The sequence below is a fragment of the Neoarius graeffei genome, chromosome 11 (assembly GCF_027579695.1).
Source record: "Neoarius graeffei isolate fNeoGra1 chromosome 11, fNeoGra1.pri, whole genome shotgun sequence".
Taxonomy (NCBI): Eukaryota; Metazoa; Chordata; class Actinopteri; order Siluriformes; family Ariidae; genus Neoarius; species Neoarius graeffei.
Window position 1 is genome coordinate 63,738,859 of NC_083579.1, and position 20,471 is coordinate 63,759,329.

At 45.2% G+C, this 20,471-nt stretch overlaps 1 protein-coding gene across 1 annotated transcript in view; it reads left to right on the forward strand.

Annotated features, from left to right (window-relative positions):
- The window catches only part of LOC132893946 (1-phosphatidylinositol 4,5-bisphosphate phosphodiesterase beta-1), a 109,253-nt gene that overhangs the window by 75,608 nt on the left and 13,174 nt on the right, over nucleotides 1-20,471 (forward strand). The window contains exons 24-29 of the mRNA XM_060933125.1: nucleotides 7,749-7,884; nucleotides 8,066-8,119; nucleotides 16,131-16,350; nucleotides 16,457-16,637; nucleotides 20,130-20,206; nucleotides 20,291-20,380. Coding sequence (XP_060789108.1) covers nucleotides 7,749-7,884; nucleotides 8,066-8,119; nucleotides 16,131-16,350; nucleotides 16,457-16,637; nucleotides 20,130-20,206; nucleotides 20,291-20,380 — 758 coding nt within the window. The remainder of the gene's footprint in view (nucleotides 1-7,748; nucleotides 7,885-8,065; nucleotides 8,120-16,130; nucleotides 16,351-16,456; nucleotides 16,638-20,129; nucleotides 20,207-20,290; nucleotides 20,381-20,471) is intronic.

Sequence of the window (20,471 nt, forward strand, 5' to 3'; positions counted from 1 at the left end):
GTGCGTCATTCGTGCATCTTACTGTCATCGCAAAGCCCCTACTAGCCGTGCTGCTGACTTGGTTCAGGCGTACAAAAGGAGTACAGGTCCCATATGTAGTGTATGCATTCTTGATTTTTCGCAAGACCCGTAGAATTTGCATGTGCAGGACCAAAAGTCTCCACGGCCAGTCTACGACATTCTACGGTGCTGAACACACGCAAGTGTCGTGCAAGTCTCAAGCACGGTTTTGCCAAATTTTTTTACCGTAGACCGCCCATAGTAGAATGTACAGCGGGCTGTGAGTGAGCCTTTACTGTACCTTTGACCCATGTATTTGCATTTTTAAAGTCATATTCAAACCTGTGACCACTTATGTCTTTCTTTAATCAGTTAACAATCATGCATTGACTGCAATTTATATGCATTTGAAGTAAACATTTAGCTGTTTCAAGAAAATCTTTTATGAAACATTTAATATATCAGGGCGGCACGGTGGTGTAGTGATTAGCGCTGTCACCTCACAGCAAGAAGGTTCTAGGTTCGAGCCCCGTGGCCGGCGAGGGCCTTTCTGTGTGGAGTTTGCATGTTGTCCGCGTGGGTTTCCTCCGGGTGCTCCGGTTTCCCCCACAGTCCAAAGACATTTAGATTAGGCTAACTGCTGACTCTAAATTGACCGTAGGTGTGAGTGTGAATGGTTGTCTGTGTCTATGTGTCAGCCCTGTGATGACCTGGCGACTTGTCCAGGGTGTACCCCGCCTTTCGCCCGTAGTCAGCTGGGATAGGCTCCAGCTTGCCTGCGACCCTGTAGAACAGGATAAAGCGGCTACAGATAATGAGATGAGATGAGATGAGATTGTTACAACAATCAGAGGGATACACACATCCACTCCTAAGATTGTGTTAATGGTTGCAATTTCTTAACTACTGATATCTGATATGTGACTTAGTTAGGTTCCGAGTGAAGTAACTCAGTGGTCAGTGATTGTCACAATAATTTTAGAAAATAATAAGCATTTTATATTATTTATAAAGGCGGCACGGTGGTGTAGTGGTTAGCACTGTCGCCTCACAGCAAGAAGATCCTGGGTTCGAGCCCCGTGGCTGGCGAGGGCCTTTCTGTGCAGAGTTTGCATGTTCTCCCCGTGTCCGCGTGGGTTTCCTCTGGGTGCTCCGGTTTCCCCCACAGTCCAAAGACATGCAGGTTAGGTTAACTGGTGGCTCTAAATTGACCGTAGGTGTGAGTGTGAATGGTTGTCTGTGTCTATGTGTCAGCCCTGCGATGACCTGGCGACTTGTCCAGGGTGTACCCCGACTCTTGCCCGTAGTCAGCTGGGATAGGCTCCAGCTTGCCTGTGACCCTGTAGGACAGGATAAGCGGCTACAGATAATGGATGGATGGATATTATTTATAAGTGATGATATCTTGTTTTTTCCTCCCATCTTCTTCCCAATTTGGTCATCTGCCAATTCCCACCCACGATCTCCCTGTTGTCATACAAAAGCTCGCAACCAAGGAGGATGAAGGTTAACACGTGTTTCCTCTGAGAAATGTGAAGCCATATCCCAACTGCGTCTTTCAGAACTGTGAACTGCAGCTCATACTACATCACAGGGCAGAATAACACACTTGTATCATCTCCACATACAGAAACACCCTCTTCTGTATCCTTGACTTGCGAGTGATGTCAAAGCAAAATAGAAACCTGTATGTCAGCCATGTTGGTGGATGTACAAATGCGGGGTCAAGCCACATTCCATACAAAACAGTCACGTGTGCGCAACTCTATTTGTTTTTCCACTGCTTTAAGCGTTCTTTTAGCTCTGCCATATCTTTGTGCTGTATATGGTTGTGGTCACAACAGTACTCGTGACCGTGGCACGTTCTGATTTTTTAGAATTCTGTCCGTGATTCAGAAAGAGGGCGAGGAAACTCTGAGGCTTAGTACAGAGGGGATCAGGACACTTCATCCAATGACCATTTCATCCAATAGTTAAGACATTTCATCCAAAGCCTTTTTCATACGCACTATCAATTATTTTATATTTCAGGTATTCCGGTGTTCACGAACAAAAGCCCCGCAAGAGCGCTGCTCGGCGCTTAAAGATTTAACATGATCCAACCAGCTTTAAAATTAATATCTTGGCCAACGGAGCTCACAACGAAGCCAAATTTTACAGGCACCTCCCTCTAAGCCTCCCCCCTTTGAAAGAGCATGATCTCAGGTTGGTAGGACCGTGCCTCAGCCCAGGATTCGCAAACGAAGCCCCCACGAGAGCGCTGTTCCACGCCGAAAGATTTAATATGATCCAGCCGGCTTTAAAAATTAATAATTCAGCCAGGGGAGCTCCCAGCAAAGCCAAGTTTTACAGGCCCCTCCCTCTAAACCTCACTCTTTGAAAGAGCATGGTCTCGGGTTGGGAGGGCCATGCCTCGGCCTGGTATTCGTGAACAAAGCCCCTACGAAAGTGCTACTCCGTGACTGAAGATTTAATATGATCCAGCAGGAAACATAGACATGCAAGCGAGAAGCCTGCAACGACAAGGAAGTTAACTCATCCTAGGGTCAGCAAGTGGCATGGGCCAACGTGGTTATCCCCCTTAGTACGTTCTTAGTGTCGAAGCACACGTACTATGGCACTCATTTGCTTTACAAAAATGTGTTTTGCTTCAGTCAAATTCCAGTGAGAATTCCTCCACTTTTTCAAACAAACAAATACCTGAAATATAAACTAATTGATAGTGCATATGAAAAAGGGTTTGGACAAAATGACCTGTATTCGTACTCGATGGTCGGTAGAAACGTCTCATCTTCAGAAAAGTCTGACTTTTTTAAATAATATGGGTCAAAACCACACATATCTTCTCTTTGTATTGAATCTTCGCTCGACCGTTCAAATCATGGTAATACTTAGAAAATGCAGAATTGTTTACAGACATGCTTTCAGCAGCTGTCATCATAGTTGCTTTGTATATCCACCATCATGGCTGACACTCTGACATAGCACATTTTGATCACATGGTTGCAAGTCATCTATACATAAGCTCACAGATCCATGTGATTGAAAGAGGAGAGAGAGTATGCAATCCCTCCCTCACTGAGAGCACAGCCAAGAGACCTTCTCAGTCTCAAGATCTGAAATGGGTAACCACAAATTCAAATGGCGGTCGCTAATAGCTCTACTAGTGTGGCCAGTGATACATCCATCTATCCATTATCTGTAGCCATTTATCCTGTGCAGAGTCACGGAGCCTATCCCAGCTGACTATGGGCGAGAGGTGGGGTACACCCTGAACAAGTCACCAGATCATTGCAGGGCTGACACATAGAGACACACAGCCATTCACATTCACACCTACGGTCAATTTAGAGCCACCAATTAACCTAACCTGCATGTCTTTGGACTGTGGGGGAAACCGGAGCACCCGGAGGAAACCCACCCAGACACGGGGAGAACATGCAAACTCCACACAGAAAGGCCCTCTTCGGCCACTGGGCTTGAACCCAGAACCTTCTTGCTGTGAGGCGACAGTGCTAATCACTATACCACTGTGCCACCCACCAGTGATACAATGTGGACAAAAAAACTCGATAAAATGACAAAATGTCCATGATTACTACTGCAAATAATCTTTCAAAGTGTGGTAAATGAAGGTTTCAATGCTACAGCGCACACAACTACAAAACAATGCAAATTAGTTTGTAAATTTAGCAATCACTTACCTACTGAAGTCTTTTATCACTCTGAAAAGAATGAAATGATAGACTACTATCAGTTGAACTGTTATTGTAACCATAAGCTACACAATAATGTACTATTTTGAGCTAAAGTGGTGCTTGTAAGTTTGTGAACCCTTTAGAATTTTCTATATTTCTGCATAAATATGACCTAAAACACCATCAGATTTTCACACAAGTCCTAAAAGTAGATAAAGAGAACCCAGTTAAACAAATGAGACAAAAATATTATACTTGTCCATTTATTTATTGAGGAAAATGATCCAATATTACATATCTGTGAGTGGCAAAAGTATGTGAACCTTCGCTTTCAGTATCTGGTGTGACTCCCTTGTGCAGCAATAACTGCAACTAAACGTTTCCGGTAACTGTTGATCAGTCCTGCACACCGGCTTGGAGGAATTTTAGCCCATTCCTCCATACAGAACAGCTTCAACTCTGGGATGTTGGTGGGTTTCCTCACATGAACTGCTCGCTTCAGGTCCTTCCACAACATTTCGATTGGATTAAGGCCAGGACTTTGACTTGGCCATTCCAAAACATTAACTTTATTCTTCTTTAACCATTCTTTGGTAGAACGACTTGTGTGCTTAGGGTTATTGTCTTGCTGCATGACCCACCTTCTCTTGAGATTCAGTTCATGGACAGATGTCCTGACATTTTCCTTTAGAATTCGCTGGTATAATTCAGAATTCATTGTTCCATCAATGATGGCAAGCCGTCCTGGCCCAGATGCAGCAAAACAGGCACAAACCATGATACTACCACCACCACGTTTCACAGATGGGATAAGGTTCTTATGCTGGAATGCAGTGTTTTCCTTTCTCCAAACATAACACTTATCATTTAAACCAAAAACTTCTATTTTGGTCTCATCCATCCACAAAACATTTTTCCAATAGCCTTCTGGCTTGTCCACGTGATCTTTAGCAAACTGCAGACGAGCAGCAATGTTCTTTTTGGAAAGCAGTGGCTTTCTCCTTGCAACCCTGCCATGCACACCATTGTTGTTCAGTGTTCTCCTGATGGTGGACTCATGAACATTAGCCAATGTGAGAGAGGCCTTCAGTTGCTTAGAAGTTACCCTGGGGTCCTTTGTGACCTCGCCGACTATTACATGCCTTGTTCTTGGAGTGATCTTTGTTGGTCGACCACTCCTGGGGAGGGTAACAATGGTCTTGAATTACCTCCATTTGTACACAATCTGTCTGACTGTGGATTGGTGGAGTCCAAACTCTTTAGAGATGGTTTTGTAACCTTTTCCAGCCTGATGAACATCAACAACGCTTTTTCTGAGGTCCTCAGAAATCTCCTTTGTTCGTGCCATGATACACGTCCACAAACGTGTTGTGAAGATCAGACTTTGATAGATCCCTGTTCTTTAAATAAAACAGGGTGCCCACTCACACCTGATTGTCATCCCATTGATTGAAAACACCTGACTCTAATTTCACCTTCAAATTAACTGCTAATCCTAGAGGTTCACATACTTTTGCCACTCACAGATATGTAATATTGGATCATTTTCCTCAATAAATAAATGATCAAGTATAATATTTTAGTCTCATTTGTTTAACTGGTTTCTTTTTATCTACTTTTAGGACTTGTGTGAAACTCTGATAATGTTTTAGGTCATATTTATGCATCAATATAGAAAATTCTAAAGGGTTCAGAAACTTTCAAGCACCACTGTATATCTCAGACTTTGTAGTTCATGAATACAGATAATCCATACAAACACATGAGGCGTGTAGGCGTTTGTTTACCCATTTCAAACCATGTGACCGCAGCACTCCAATGGAGCTGAGGAGATCTACTGTGGTCTATAGACCATGGATAGCTGTGGCATCACTTTAACTCATAATTTCCTGATCGAAGTGTGAATGCTCTTCTGTTGCACCACTCAAATTTGAGGCTGCATGTGACCACTCCCTAAAACCCACCCACCTTTCACTCCCCACCCCACCAATAACCGCTATAGCTAGTGTAGAAGTTGTTTTACTTTTTTGTGTTTTTGAAATGTGTGATTTGTAATGTGGGACTTTATCCTGAGGCGGCATGGTGGTGTAGTGGTTAGTACTCTCACCTCACAGCAAGAAGGTTCTGGGTTCGAGTCCAGTGGCTGATGGGGGCCTTTCTGTGTGGAGTTTGCATGTTCTCCCCGTGTCTGCGTGGGTTTCCTCCGGGTGCTCCGTTTTCCCCACAGTCCAAAGACATGCAGGTTATGCTAACTGGTGGCTCTAAATTGACTGTAGGTGTGAATGTGAGTGTGAATGGTTGTTTGTCTCTATGTGTCAGCCCTGCGATGATTTGGCGACTTGTCCAGGGCAGGGGCGTCACTAGGAATTAAGCTTTACTGGGGCACTTCCCCCCCGACACACACACACAAAATGCCCCTCCCGCACAATGCACCTTAACGTTCCTGTCCCCAACCTATGCAAAGTGGATAATTCTCATGCTCTCGTAGATGAAGTTATGCGAGGAATAGGTCAACAAGACGGAAAACACATCCCAGTCCCCAAAAAATTTATTGCTGGCATTTGGGCTTTTAATGCATGCTGATGCTAAACGTGTCACCTCAACTCTCACGATTCACGAACTTAGCTGGTTAGTTATGACTGACTAGCACATAGCCTACAACCTTAATCTTACTTCTCTCACCCTCCTCCTCATCTGTCACTGTTTCCCTGCCCTGTCTCTGCTTCGTGAGAAGAATTGTCTGATATCCATCTGGAAAAGTAATTTAATATCGTTTAATTCGATGTAGTTTAATGGGCTTGTTAGAATATGGTTTGCTTAGTTTTGTTGCAAAAACTTCGCGCTACCTTAACTCATCCAGAGCCCGTTCTCTGACTCATCCAAAGAGTAGACTCATCTCTTCAGTAGGCTAAATGGACTCATGGCATGCCGCACACATGCTATGTTTACAGTGAGAATCTCCCAGACCAATCAGAAAATTAGTTAGAAAGAAGAGGCGATAGAAGTTTGAAACACACTCTGTCCTACAACTTACAGTAGATAAATGATCTGCCAAAGAAACTAGTTTGTTACGAAAATCTTTCAACATTTTCTTACTGGGGCACAGCTGATTTTTACTGGGGCACGTGCCCCAGTAAAAAAGGCCTAGTGACGCCCCTGGTCCAGGGTATACCCCGCCTCTTGCCCATAGTCAGCTGGGATAGGCTCCAGCTTGCCCGTGACCCTGCACAGGATAAGTGGTTACAGATAATGGATGGATGGAACTTTATTCTGAATAACAATAGTGAAGTTAAAGTGCCATTCCACCATTGGATGTATTCTTTGGCATAAAATACAATATATTTTATGACAACATGACTAGACAGAGAAATCTTTTAGCTTCAAAATGATATATCAAACATAATTTTTTGACAACGACAAGTATATTAATTTTGCGACCAAAGTCACCTACCCTTTTAATTTCCGCGCGGTAGTGAAACGTGATGTCATCGGCAGGTTCCCCTTCTTGTGTACCACGTGTCGGTCTATTTTTAGACCAGGAAACCCCCAAAGTGAGAGAGTCATTTCTCCTCGTATATGGGGGCCAAAAAAATTGCGAAAAATTTTGAGTTAATCTTTCAGTTAGCTAGATTTATTGGTATTAGCTAGATTTATTGGTATTATTTTTATCGTGTTCTATCCGCCATTGCTGATAATCTGTGCCACGTCACACGTCACGTGGTACACAAGAAGGGGAACCTGCCGATGACATCATGCGCGGAAATTAAAAGGGTAGGTGACTTTGGTCGCAAAATTAATATACTTGTCGTTGTCAAAAAATTATGTTTGATATATCATTTTGAAGCTAAAAGATCTCTCTATCTAGTGATACCATTTATATATGTTGTCAAAATATATTGTATTTTATGCCAAAGAATACATCCAATGGTGGAATGGCACTTTAAGAACAAAACAAAACAAAAAAACCCCCCCAAAAAACAGAGGGCCCCTCAAAGGCAAATTGAATGTTTTCAGTATGAATCATCTCTATCATCAACTCTTGTTTCTCAGACTGAGTCGGGGGTTGAGCAGGCTTCAGAGGCAAAGAGTGAGCCCAAACCTGCCCCTATAGAGAACGGCCTGAGTCACACTCTGAGTGCAACACCGAAACCAGCATCGCAGCTCAATACTCAGCCCCAATCTACAGGTAACAGTACCAAATTTATTACCATCGCATCTGCATACAGCTGAGAGCTGGATTGACTTCTTATTTCTGACAGTTTCTATTTCTGAATTATAAGAATATTAAATGAATATTGCATTTAGTGCTTTAGAGTGAAAATAGTCAACTTGCTTATTCACAGAACTGATCCGTTTGTGTGTTTTAGGGTCAGCTAAATCTGCAGCAAAGACGGAAGATCTTATACACAGTGTCCTCACTGGTCAGACACTTTGTACTACACAACACAATTACTGTCAAATATTCTGAATTATGTTCAGTGTATAGTTCTGTAAGACAAGAACAATCAAGAATAAAATAAGAAGTACATACACTCATTAAACAGTTTTTATTGTCTGGATATTTATTTAAAAATAAGAAAGATTTGTTAGGCGGCACGGTGGTGTAGTGGTTAGCGCTGTCACCTCACAGCAAGAAGGTCTGGGTTTGAGCCCCGTGGCCGGCGAGGGCCTTTCTGTGTGGAGTTTGCATGTTCTCCCCGTGTCTGTGTGGGTTTCCTCCGGGTGCTCCGGTTTCCCCCACAGTCCAAAGACATGCAGGTTAGGTTAACTGGTGACTCTAAATTGACCGTAGGTGTGAATGTGAGTGTGAATGGTTGTCTGTGTCTATGTGTCAGCCCTGTGATGACCTGGCGACTTGTCCAGGGTGTACCCCGCCTTTCGCCCGTAGTCAGCTGGGATAGGCTCCAGCTTGCCTGCGACCCTGTAGGACAGGATAAAGCGACTAGAGATAATGAGATGAGATGAGAAAGATTTGTTAGCCTTAAGGAGGGCAGCACGGTGGTGTAGTGGTTAGCACTGTCACCTCACAGCAAGAAGGTCCTGGGTTCGAGCCCAGTGGCCGATGAGGGCCTTTCTGTGTGGAGTTTGCATGTTCTCCCCATGTCCGTGTGGGTTTCCTCCGGGTGCTCTGGTTTCCCCCACAGTCCAAAGACATGCAGGTTAGGCTAATTGGTGGCTCTAAATTGACCGTAGGTGTGAATGTGAGCGTGAATGGTTGTTTGTCTCTATGTGTCAGCCCTGTGATGACCTGGCGACTTGCCCAGGGTGTACCCCGCCTCTCGCTCATGGTCAGCTGGGATAGGCTCCAGCTTGTCTGTGACCCTGTAGAACAGGATAAGTGGCTACAGATAATGGATGGATGGACAATAGTCCTTGTCATATACTAATTACAACCCCGATTCCAAAAAAGTTGGGGCAAAGTGCAAATTGTAAATAAAAACAGAATGCAATAATTTACAAATCTCAAAAACTGATATTGTATTCACAATAGAACATAGACAACATATCAAATGTCGAAAGTGAGACATTTTGAAATTTCATGCCAAATATTGGCTCATTTGAAATTTCATGACAGCAACACATCTAAAAAAAGTTGGGACGGGGCAATAAGAGGCTGCAAAAGTTAAAGGTACAAAAAAGGAACAGCTGGAGGACCAAATTGCAACTCATTAGGTCAATTGGCAATAGGTCATTAACATGACTGGGTATAAAAAGAACATCTTGGAGTGGCAGCGGCTCTCAGAAGTAAAGATGGGAAGAGGATCACCAATCCCCCTAATTCTGCGCCGACAAATAGTGGAGCAATATCAGAAAGGAGTTCGACAGTGTAAAATTGCAAAGAGTTTGAACATATCATCATCTACAGTGCATAATATCATCAAAAGATTCAGAGAACCTGGAAGAATCTCTGTATGTAAGGGTCAAGGCCGGAAAACCATACTGGGTGCCCGTGATCTTCGGGCCCTTAGATGGCACTGCATCACATACAGGCATGCTTCTGTATTGGAAATCACAAAATGGGCTCAGGAATATTTCCAGAGAACATTATCTGTGAACACAATTCACCTTGCCATCTGCTGTTGCCAGCTAAAACTCTATAGTTCAAAGAAGAAGCCGTATCTAAACATGATCCAGAAGCGTAGACATCTTCTCTGGGCCAAGGTGTTAGGGTTTTGCTGGGATTCGAACCTGGTTCGTTGGTGTGATGATCCAGCAAACCCCCACTAGGCCACCAGGGGAATGACTCAAATGCAGAGGCGTGAGGCGGAAGTAGAAAAAGTAACAAAAGGTTTATTTATACTATGTACACTATATACAATCCAGGGCAAAACAAAAAAAACAAAAACAAAGAGTATAATTCAAAAAGAAAAAGGCAAAAATGCAAAAGCTCAGAAGATCCACAAAACACAGTACAAAGGAAACTGGAGATAAACATAACAGCACAAAGACTCCGTGACAAGAGGACTGAACTCAGGGGTATAAATACACAAACTAATTAAGGACACAGGTGAAGATAATTAGGACTAACAGGCAATTAACAAAAAAAAACACAAAACACAGGAACAGTGGCGGCCTCTAGAGGCCAAAATAAATATGACACGAAAAGGAAATAACAGCGGCCTCTAGAGGCCAAAACAGTCCAAGTCCTAACAGGACCCCCCCCTCTAGGAGCGTCTCCTGACGTTCCCAGGGCGATCCGGATGGGCCGAATGGAAGTCCCGACACAGTTCTTTATCCAGGACATCCCGAGCAGGAACCCAGCAGCGCTCCTCAGGACCATAGCCCTCCCAGTCCACCAGATATTGCAACCCGCCGCGGACCCGGCGGGAGTCAAGCAGGCGATGCACAGTGAACACAGTCTGCCCCTGGAAGATGCGGGGGGGTGGGGGGTTCCTAGGGGCAGGGGCATACGTAGACGTCAGTACAGGCCGCAACAGGGAAACATGGAAAGTGGGGTTGATCCTCAGAGTCCGGGGCAACTGGAGCCGGTAGGAGACAGGGTTCACCCTGCGCACCACCTTGAAGGGGCCAATGTAGCGAGGAGCAAGCTTGCGGTTCTCCACCCGCAGCGGAAGGTCCTTAGTGGACAGCCAAACCCGCTGCCCAGGGCGGAAAGTGTGTGCAGGTCTTCTATGGCGGTTGGCCTGAGTCTGGTTGGTTCTGGAGGTCTGTATGAGGGTCTTCCTAACCTTGCTCCAGGTCTTGCGACACCGTCTCACATATTGGTTGACCGAGGGCACCCCCGCGTCCTCCTCCTGGTCCGGGAACAGAGGTGGCTGGAACCCGAATTGGCACTGGAATGGCGACAGCTTGGTGGCCGATGACTGCAGGGTGTTGTGGGCGTACTCTGCCCATGGCAGCCAGGTGCTCCACGATGTCGGGTTATCCATAGCCAGGCCTTGCAGGGTGGTTTCCAGGTCCTGGTTGAGCCTCTCCGTCTGACCATTGGACTGTGGGTGAAACCCAGAGGAGAGGCTGGCAGTGGCTCCGATGACCTTGCAGAACCCGTGCCACACTCGGGAGGAGAACTGGGGCCCTCGGTCTGAGACGATGTCCTGTGGAAGACCAAAGACTCGGAAGACATGATTAAATATAAGTTTCGCTGTTTCAAGAGCAGAGGGGAGTTTGCACAGAGGTATGAAGCGGCAGGCCTTGGAGAATCTGTCAACAATGACCAAAATGACCATGTTACCTTGTGACTCAGGGAGACCCGTGATGAAGTCGACTGCCACGTGGGACCAGGGACGCCGGGGAATGGTCAGAGGATGCAGGAGACCCTGGGGACGCTGTCGTGGGTTCTTGGTTCTGGTGCAAACCTCACAAGACAGGACAAATGACCTTACTTCCTGCTCCATGTTAGGCCACCAGAAGCGTCTTTTCAGGAAGTCCAGGGTCCTCCGAGCTCCCGGGTGGGCGGTGAGAGGGGAAGAGTGACCCCACTGGAGAACCTTGGCCCGGGCTTGATGTGGGACGTACAAGAGGCCCGGTGGCCCCGTCCCAGGACCGGGGTCCTGGCGTTGGGCTCGTCGAACAGCCTCCTCAATACCCCAGCGGACAGGGGCCACAATCCGGGACACCGGGATAATAGGCCCGACTTCATTCTCCCTGTTAGTGGCAGAGAACAGCCTGGACAGTGCGTCAGGTTTGGTGTTCTTGGAGCCGGGACGGTACGAGAGGGTGAAGTCAAACCGACTGAAAAACAGGGCCCACCTAGCCTGTCGAGGGTTCAGTCTCTTGGCTTGCTGGAGGTACTCCAGGTTCTTGTGGTCAGTCCAAACCAGGAATGGATGTTGCGCTCCCTCCAGCCAGTGCCTCCACTCCTCAAGGGCCAGTTTGACCGCTAGCAGTTCTCGATCCCCCACATCGTACCGGGACTCCGCAGGACTCAGGCGGTGGGAGAAGTAAGCGCAGGGGTGCAGCTTTCCTTCCGAACGTTGAGAGAGTACCGCGCCGACACCACTGTCCGAGGCGTCCACCTCCACGATGAATGGTTGGGAGGTGTCCGGGAGGACCAGAATGGGTGCCGTGCAGAAGCGGGCCTTGAGGTCTTTGAACGCCTTTTCTGCCTGAGGAGACCAGCCATAAGATCCACCTGTCCCTTTGGTGAGGTCTGACATGGGTGCTGCCACAGAACTGAAGTTCCTGATGAACTTGCGGTAGAAGTTAGCGAATCCTAAGAACCGCTGAACCTCCTTAACGGACTTGGGAGTAGGCCAGTCCCGGACAGCCAGGGTCTTGGCAGGGTCCATTTGGAGTTGGCCTGTCCGTACAATAAATCCCAGAAAGGAGACCTCGGGAACATGAAATTCGCATTTCTGGGCCTTGGCGAACAGATTGTTCTGTAGCAGCCTCTGGAGAACCTGGCGGACATGGTGGCGGTGCTCCTGCACGGTCTTGGAAAAGATAAGGATGTCATCGAGGTAGACAAAGACGTACAGGTTAATCATGTCCCTTAAGACGTCGTTGATTAGGGCCTGAAAAACAGCTGGTGCGTTGGTGAGTCCGAAGGGCATCACCTGGTATTCGTAGTGCCCAGACGGGGTGTTAAAGGCAGTCTTCCACTCGTCTCCCTGTCGGATACGGATGAGGTGGTATGCGTTCCGTAGGTCCAACTTGGTGAAGACGGTGGCGCCTTGGAGCAGGTCGAAAGCAGTGGACATCAGCGGAAGGGGATATCGGTTGCGCACAGTGATCTTGTTCAGGCCCCTGTAGTCAATACATGGTCGAAGCCCCCCATCCTTCTTGCCGACAAAGAAGAAGCCGGCACCAGCAGGTGAGGTGGAGGGTCGAATGAACCCAGAGACCAGGGCGTCTTTGAGGTATTCCTCCATAGCCTTGCGTTCTGGCTGAGAGAGGGAAAACAGTCTGCCACGAGGAGGGGTAGTCCCAGGGAGCAAGTCGATGGCACAGTCGTAGGCCCGGTGCGGAGGAAGAACGGCGGCCCTGCTCTTGCTGAATACCTCCTTGAGATCCCAGTACTCTGTGGGAACTTGAGATAACTCGGTGAGATCAGGGGGCTCGGCAGGAGACACAGGAGAGCTAGAGAGCAGACAGGAGGCATGGCATGTAGGGCCCCATTCCACAACCTGGCTTGTTACCCAGTCTATGCGAGGGTTGTGGCGAGTAAGCCAAGGAAGGCCTAGAATAACTGGGAACTCAGGTGAAGGAATCAGGTGCAGGGATATTTCTTCCTTGTGACCTTGAGACTGGAGGAAGACTGGAGAAGTAACTTGGGTGACTCTTCCATCACCTAACGCTTGGCCATCGAGGGCAGACACAGACAGTGGGACTTCAAGAGGTGCAGTAGGTATATTGATGCTTTGGGCGAAGTGAATATCCATAAAGTTCCCAGCCGCCCCTGAGTCTATCAAAGCTTGACAAGAGTGGACAGACTCACCCCAGGAGATGGAGACCGGGATGTAGATTCCTTGGCCAGGGAGTCCGGGAGAGAGAGTAGGCCCCGTCACAACCCTCCCTCGGCTGGACGGGGCGGTCCTTTTCCCAAGAGTTCGGGACATGATGCTCGGAAGTGACCAGGCTTGCCACAGTAGATGCAGCACTTGTCCCTCCTTCTGCGCTCCCTCTCAGATGCGGAGAGGCGAGTACGACCCACTTGCATGGGTTCTGGACAGTCACTGAAGGAGGTAGACGGTCTCCAGGTAGAGGTAGGGAGGCTGGGGGGGCTCAAGGCTTGGTGGCGTTCTCTCATCCTGTTGTCCAGACGAATAGCATGTGAGATGAGGGTTTCGAGGTCACTTGGGCATCCAATAGAGGCCAGACCGTCCTTGATGGGGTCAGACAGACCATGGTGGAAGGCTGACACCAGGGCAGTCTCGTTCCATCCACTTACTGCTGCGAGTGTTCGGAACGAGATGGCGTAATCTGCGACGCTTCCTCCTTGCCGGATGGACATGAGCTTTCGGGCTGCGTCGGTACTGATGTCTGCCTGATCGAAGACCCGAAGCATCTCTTCAGAAAACAGCTGGAAATCAAAGCACTCAGGTCCCTGTCTTTGCCAGATAGCAGTAGCCCAGGCTCGCGCCTTACCAGCTAATAAGGTGATCACAAAGGCAATCTTGCGGCGATCCGTAGTGTAGGTGGTAGGCTGAAGCTCAAAGGTGAGTTGACACTGGGTAAGGAACTCTCGGCACTCACTGTGCTTGCCGTCATACCTCTGTGGTGCAGGAAGGCTGGGTTCGCGAGGTGAAGAAGGCAGCATGGCAGGAAGCACTGGAGCAGGAGTGGGAGCTGGATCAGGAGCAGGAGATGCAGGCAGAGATGTCAGCTGTGCCAGGGTTTTCCCAATTTGCTGAAGTAGTTCCTCGTGGCGAGCAAGGGCCTCACGTTGGCTGGTGAGCGTACGTCCATGAGCGTCCATGGTCGCTCCGAAGCGTGTCAAAGCTGCCATAATTCCCTGAAGGTTGGCCAGGTAGACAGTTGAAGCAGCCTCTGCTGAGTCGGTCATGACGGAGTCTTTCTGTTAGGGTTTTGCTGGGATTCGAACCTGGTTCGTTGGTGTGATGATCCAGCAAACCCCCACTAGGCCACCAGGGGAATGACTCAAATGCAGAGGCGTGAGGCGGAAGTAGAAAAAGTAACAAAAGGTTTATTTATACTATGTACACTATATACAATCCAGAGCAAAACAAAAAAAACAAAAACAAAGAGTATAATTCAAAAAGAAAAAGGCAAAAATGCAAAAGCTCAGAAGATCCACAAAACACAGTACAAAGGAAACTGGAGATAAACATAACAGCACAAAGACTCCGTGACAAGAGGACTGAACTCAGGGGTATAAATACACAAACTAATTAAGGACACAGGTGAAGATAATTAGGACTAACAGGCAATTAACAAAAAAAAACACAAAACACAGGAACAGTGGCGGCCTCTAGAGGCCAAAATAAATATGACACGAAAAGGAAATAACAGCGGCCTCTAGAGGCCAAAACAGTCCAAGTCCTAACACAAGGCTCATTTAAAATGGACTGTGACAAAGTGGAAAACTGTTCTGTGGTCAGACGAATCAAAATTTGATGTTCTTTATGGAAATCAGGGACGCCATGTCATTCGGACTAAAGAGGAGAAGGATGACCCAAGTTGTTATCAGCGCTCAGTTCAGAAGCCTGCATCTCTGATGGTATAGGGTTGCATTAGTGTGTGTGGCATGGGCAGCTTACACATCTGGAAAGACACCATCAATGCTGAAAGGTATATCCAGGTTCTAGAGCAACATATGCTCCCATCCAGACGACATCTCCTTCAGGGAAGACCTTGCATTTTCCAACATGACAATGCCAAACCACATACTGCATCAATTACAGCATCATGGCTACGTAGAAGAAGGGTCCGGGTACTGAACTGGCCAGCCTGCAGTCCAGATCTTTCACCCATAGAAAACATTTGGCACATCATAAAACGGAAGATACGACAAAAAAGACCTAAGACAGTTGAGCAACTAGAATCCTACATTAGACAAGAATGGGTTAACATTCCTATCCCTAAACTTGAGCAACTTGTCTCCTCAGTCCCCAGACGTTTACAGACTGTTGTAAAGAGAAAAGGGGATGTCTCACAGTGGTAAACATGGCCTTGTCCCAACTTTTTTGAGATGTGTTGTTGTCATGAAATTTAAAATCACCTAATTTTTCTCTTTAAATGATACATTTTCTCACTTTAAACATTTGATATGTCATCTATGTTCTATTCTGAATAAAATATGGAATTTTGAAACTTCCACATCGTTGCATTCCATTTTTATTTACAATTTGTACTTTGTCCCAACTTTTTTGGAATCGGGGTTGTATATGACAAGGACTATTGTCTGAATCCTTATAACTTCTCTTTTAACTTCTCTTCTAACTGTTTCATGAGTGCATGTACTTCTTTAAGGTTAATGAATTTAACTTTATGAACTTTGTCCCATCTTAGAGATGGAGGCTCACACATTAGAGGAGCTGAAGCAACAGAAAATGTTTGTTAGGGAGCAGAGAAGGCATTATAAAGAAATGAAGGAGCTGGTGAAGAAACATCACAAAAAAACCACAGAACTGATCAAGGAGCATACAGCCAAATACAATGAATTCCAGCATGACTACCTCCGCAGAAGAACTGTGCTGCAGAAATCTGCGAAACGAGATGGTAAGAAGAGGTAGGTCCACATTCTGCTCCTCTGGGAATCCTCTTAAAAGTGCAAAAGTGTCTATACTCTAAAGCAGGGAGGTGGATGGACTTCAGATTTCAGCTCTGTTCCATAGGTGTCTGTCCTCCAGTCCGGAGCACGGTCCCTCGTTTTTTGAGCAGGAGCTGGCAACTCTGGACCAGGAGAGTGGAGAGAAACTGGCTGAGCTCAAAGAACAGCAACAGCAGCAACTCCTGAACCTGCGGCAGGAACAGTACTACAGTGAGAAGTACCTGAAAAAAGAACACATCAAGCAGGTAATGTGAATGGCTAACATCTCGTACAGTCATTATGAAATTTAATATCAAGAGTTTTATACACACACACACATATACAGTATATATATATATATATATATATATATATATATATATATATATATATATGTATGTGTGTGTGTGTGTGTGTGTGTGTGATAGTAATAGTACGCAGTTGTGTGAAGATATGAAGTTTATCTTCAAGTGGTGAATATATTCACAAGTAAGCGAAGTGAACGAGTGAAAATATTTTCAACATGAGAAAATAAACTTCATATCTTCGCACAACCATGTAATGTTCTTTATATTATATGGCCACATCCACAAAAAAATACGCAAGTTAATCAAAAGAATTTAAATTTTGAACCAGTTTGCCATTTTGACAACACGCATCTAATCAGCAGGAAAACACTGGGAGTGAGGTCATCGAAGTGAAATATCAGGAAATTATGATACATACGGGACACTTTTTCCATGGAATAAAAACGTGTTCTATTTCCTTCTAGCGAGTTTCATTCATTTTGTTTGATAGCATGCAATATTGTTAGCATACCACTTATCCTACGTGTGTATTACATCACTCTACCCAATGGAGAATGAGCGTTGAATATGGTTTATGATACTGTATGGTTGTCAAGACAACATGACGTCATACGTCGGAACTGATGCGAATATCCAATGAGAAAGTTTTCTGCTGCGTACGCATAGAAGCATTTCTTTGTTCGTGGCAGCGCCAACAGTAAAATGTCGCAATGAGTTGATAATGCCATATGATACGTATTACACATAAGACTTCCATGCTAGCGAGCAACTCTGACAATTTGTAAACAAACTTTTTGTAAAATCTATAATTGTTCCATCGAATGTGGATGTATTATAATAATAATAATAATAATAATAATAATAATAATAATAATAATGGATTTTATTTTGTGGTATATCAGATATGTTCCATTCAGTGAGTATGATATTAAACTCGTCTTCGACTCATTCAGTATCATGCTAGCTGCATGGCATATATCTGATATACCACTCAACGCCAGCCAATATTATTTAAATATGTCACTCAGATAAGTGATGTATTTCGTATGAAAAAATGCGAGTTTTTAAACACGAGAAGACAAACTTCATATCTTCAAGGCAACGTGTGATTTTCTTTTTATTATATAGACATATTCACAAACAAAAAGTACCCAAATTTATCAATACAATTCATCAATTTCCTCACAAGTGACATATAGAGATTTATGTCACGGTTTTGGTTCCCCATGTCCCGGATGTAGCTCGTATGAAAAATACAAGTGGTGTATTTCCCAGTAAAACATTCATATATATATATATATATATATATATATATATATATATATATATATATATATACACACACGGGGTGCTTGAAAGTTTGTGAACCCTTTAGAATTTTCTATATTTCTGCATAAATGTGACCAAAAACATCAGATTTTCACACAAGTCCTAAAAGTAGATAAAGAGAACCCAGTTAAACAAATGAGACAAAAATATTATACTTGCTCATTTATTTATTGAGGAAAATGATCCAATATTACATATCTGTGAGTGGCAAAAGTATGTGAACCTCTAGGATTAGCAGTTGACTTGAAAGTGAAATTAGAGTCAGGTGTTTTCAATCAATGGGATGACAATCAGGTGTGAGTGGGCACCCTGTTTTATTTAAAGAACAGGGATTTATCAAAGTCTGATCTTCACAACACACGTTTGTGGAAGTGTATCATGGCACGAACAAAGGAGATTTCTGAGGAGCTCAGAAAAAGCGTTGTTGATGCTCATCAGGCTGGAAAAGGTTACAAAACCATCTCTAACGAGTTTGGACTCCACCAATCCACAGTCAGACAGATTGTGTACAAATGGAGGAAATTCAAGACCATTGTTACCCTCCCCAGGAGTGGTCGACCAACAAGGATCACTCCAAGAACAAGGCATGTAATAGTTGGCAAGGTCACAAAGGACCCCAGGGTAACTTCTAAGCAACTGAAGGCCTCTCTCACATTGGCTAATGTTAATGTTCATGAGTGCACCATCAGGAGAACACTGAACAACAATGGTGTGCATGGCAGGGTTGCAAGGAGAAAGCCACTGCTCTCCAAAAAGAACATTGCTGCTCATCTGCAGTTTGCTAAAGATCACATGGACAAGCCAGAAGGCTATTGGAAAAATGTTTTGTGGACGGATGAGACCAAAATAGAACTTTTTGGTTTAAATGAGAAGCGTTATGTTTGGAGAAGGGGCGGCACGGTGGTGTAGTGGTTAGCGCTGTCGCCTCACAGCAAGAAGGTCCTGGGTTCGAGCCCCGGGGCCGGCGAGGGCCTTTCTGTGTGGAGTTTGCATGTTCTCCCCGTGTCCGCGTGGGTTTCCTCCGGGTGCTCCGGTTTCCCCCACAGTCCAAAGACATGCAGGTTAGGTTAACTGGTGACTCTAAATTGACCGTAGGTGTGAATGTGAGTGTGAATGGTTGTCTGTGTCTATGTGTCAGCCCTATGATGACCTGGCGACTTGTCCAGGGTGTACCCCGCCTTTCGCCCGTAGTCAGCTGGGGTAGGCTCCAGCTTGCCTGCGACCCTGTAGAAGGATAAAGCGGCTAGAGATAATGAGATGAGATGTTTGGAGAAGGGAAAACACTGCATTCCAGCATAAGAACCTTATCCCATCTGTGAAACATGGTGGTGGTAGTATCACGGTTTGGGCCTGTTTTGCTGCATCTGGGCCAGGACGGCTTGCCATCATTAATGGAAGAATGAATTCTGAATTATACCAGCAAATTCTAAAGGAAAATGTCAGAACATCTGTCCAAGAACTGAATCTCAAGAGAAGGTGGGTCATGCAGCAAGACAACGACCCTAAGCACAAAAGTCATTCTACCAAAGAATGGTTAAAGAAGAATAAAGTTAATGTTTTGGAATGGCCAAGTCAAAGTCCTGACCTTAATCCAATCGAAATATTGTGGGAGGACCTGAAGTGAACAGTTCATGTGAGGAAACCCACCAACATCCCAGAGTTGAAGCTGTTCTGTACAGAGGAATGGGCTAAAATTCCTCCAAGCCGGTGTGCAGGACTGATCAACAGTTACCGGAAATGTTTAGTTGCAGTTATTGCTGCACAAGGGGGTCACACCAGATACTGAAAGCAAAGGTTCACATACTTTTGCCACTCACAGATATGTAATATTGGGTCATTTTCATCAATAAATAAATGACCAAGTATAATATTTTTGTCTCATTTGTTTAACTGGGTTCTCTTTATCTACTTTTAGGACTTGTGTGAAAATCTAATAATGTTTTACGTCATATTTATGCAGAAATATAGAAAATTCTAAAGGGTTCACAAACTTTCAAGCACCACTGTATGTGTGTATGTATTTTATATATGTGTGTGTGTGTGTGTGTGTAGTCAAACACCCTCACCCTCTGATGATTGAACATAAATGGTTAACTCCATTTTGTCATACATATTCCACAGCTAATGGAGAAACTAACCCTGCTCGCTGAGGAGAGTCAAAACAGCCAAATGAAGAAGCTGAAAGACTTGTGTGAAAAGTAAGTTTGATATGAATAAAACATAAAGACGATGCCTCTCGTTTAGTCCCAGCATGGGCCTTACTGATGTTTTAATGTCCACAGAGAAAAGAAAGAACTGAAAAAGAGAATGGACAAGAAAAGACAGGAGAAGCTGAATGAAGCCAAATCGAAAGAGAAACACTTGACAGAGGAGTAAGTTGAGATTTTGCGTCAAATCTCAGGGGGAGAAAAAGTAATACTGAACTTAATATAAGGTCACTGTAGCAAGGCAGATAGCGTCCTG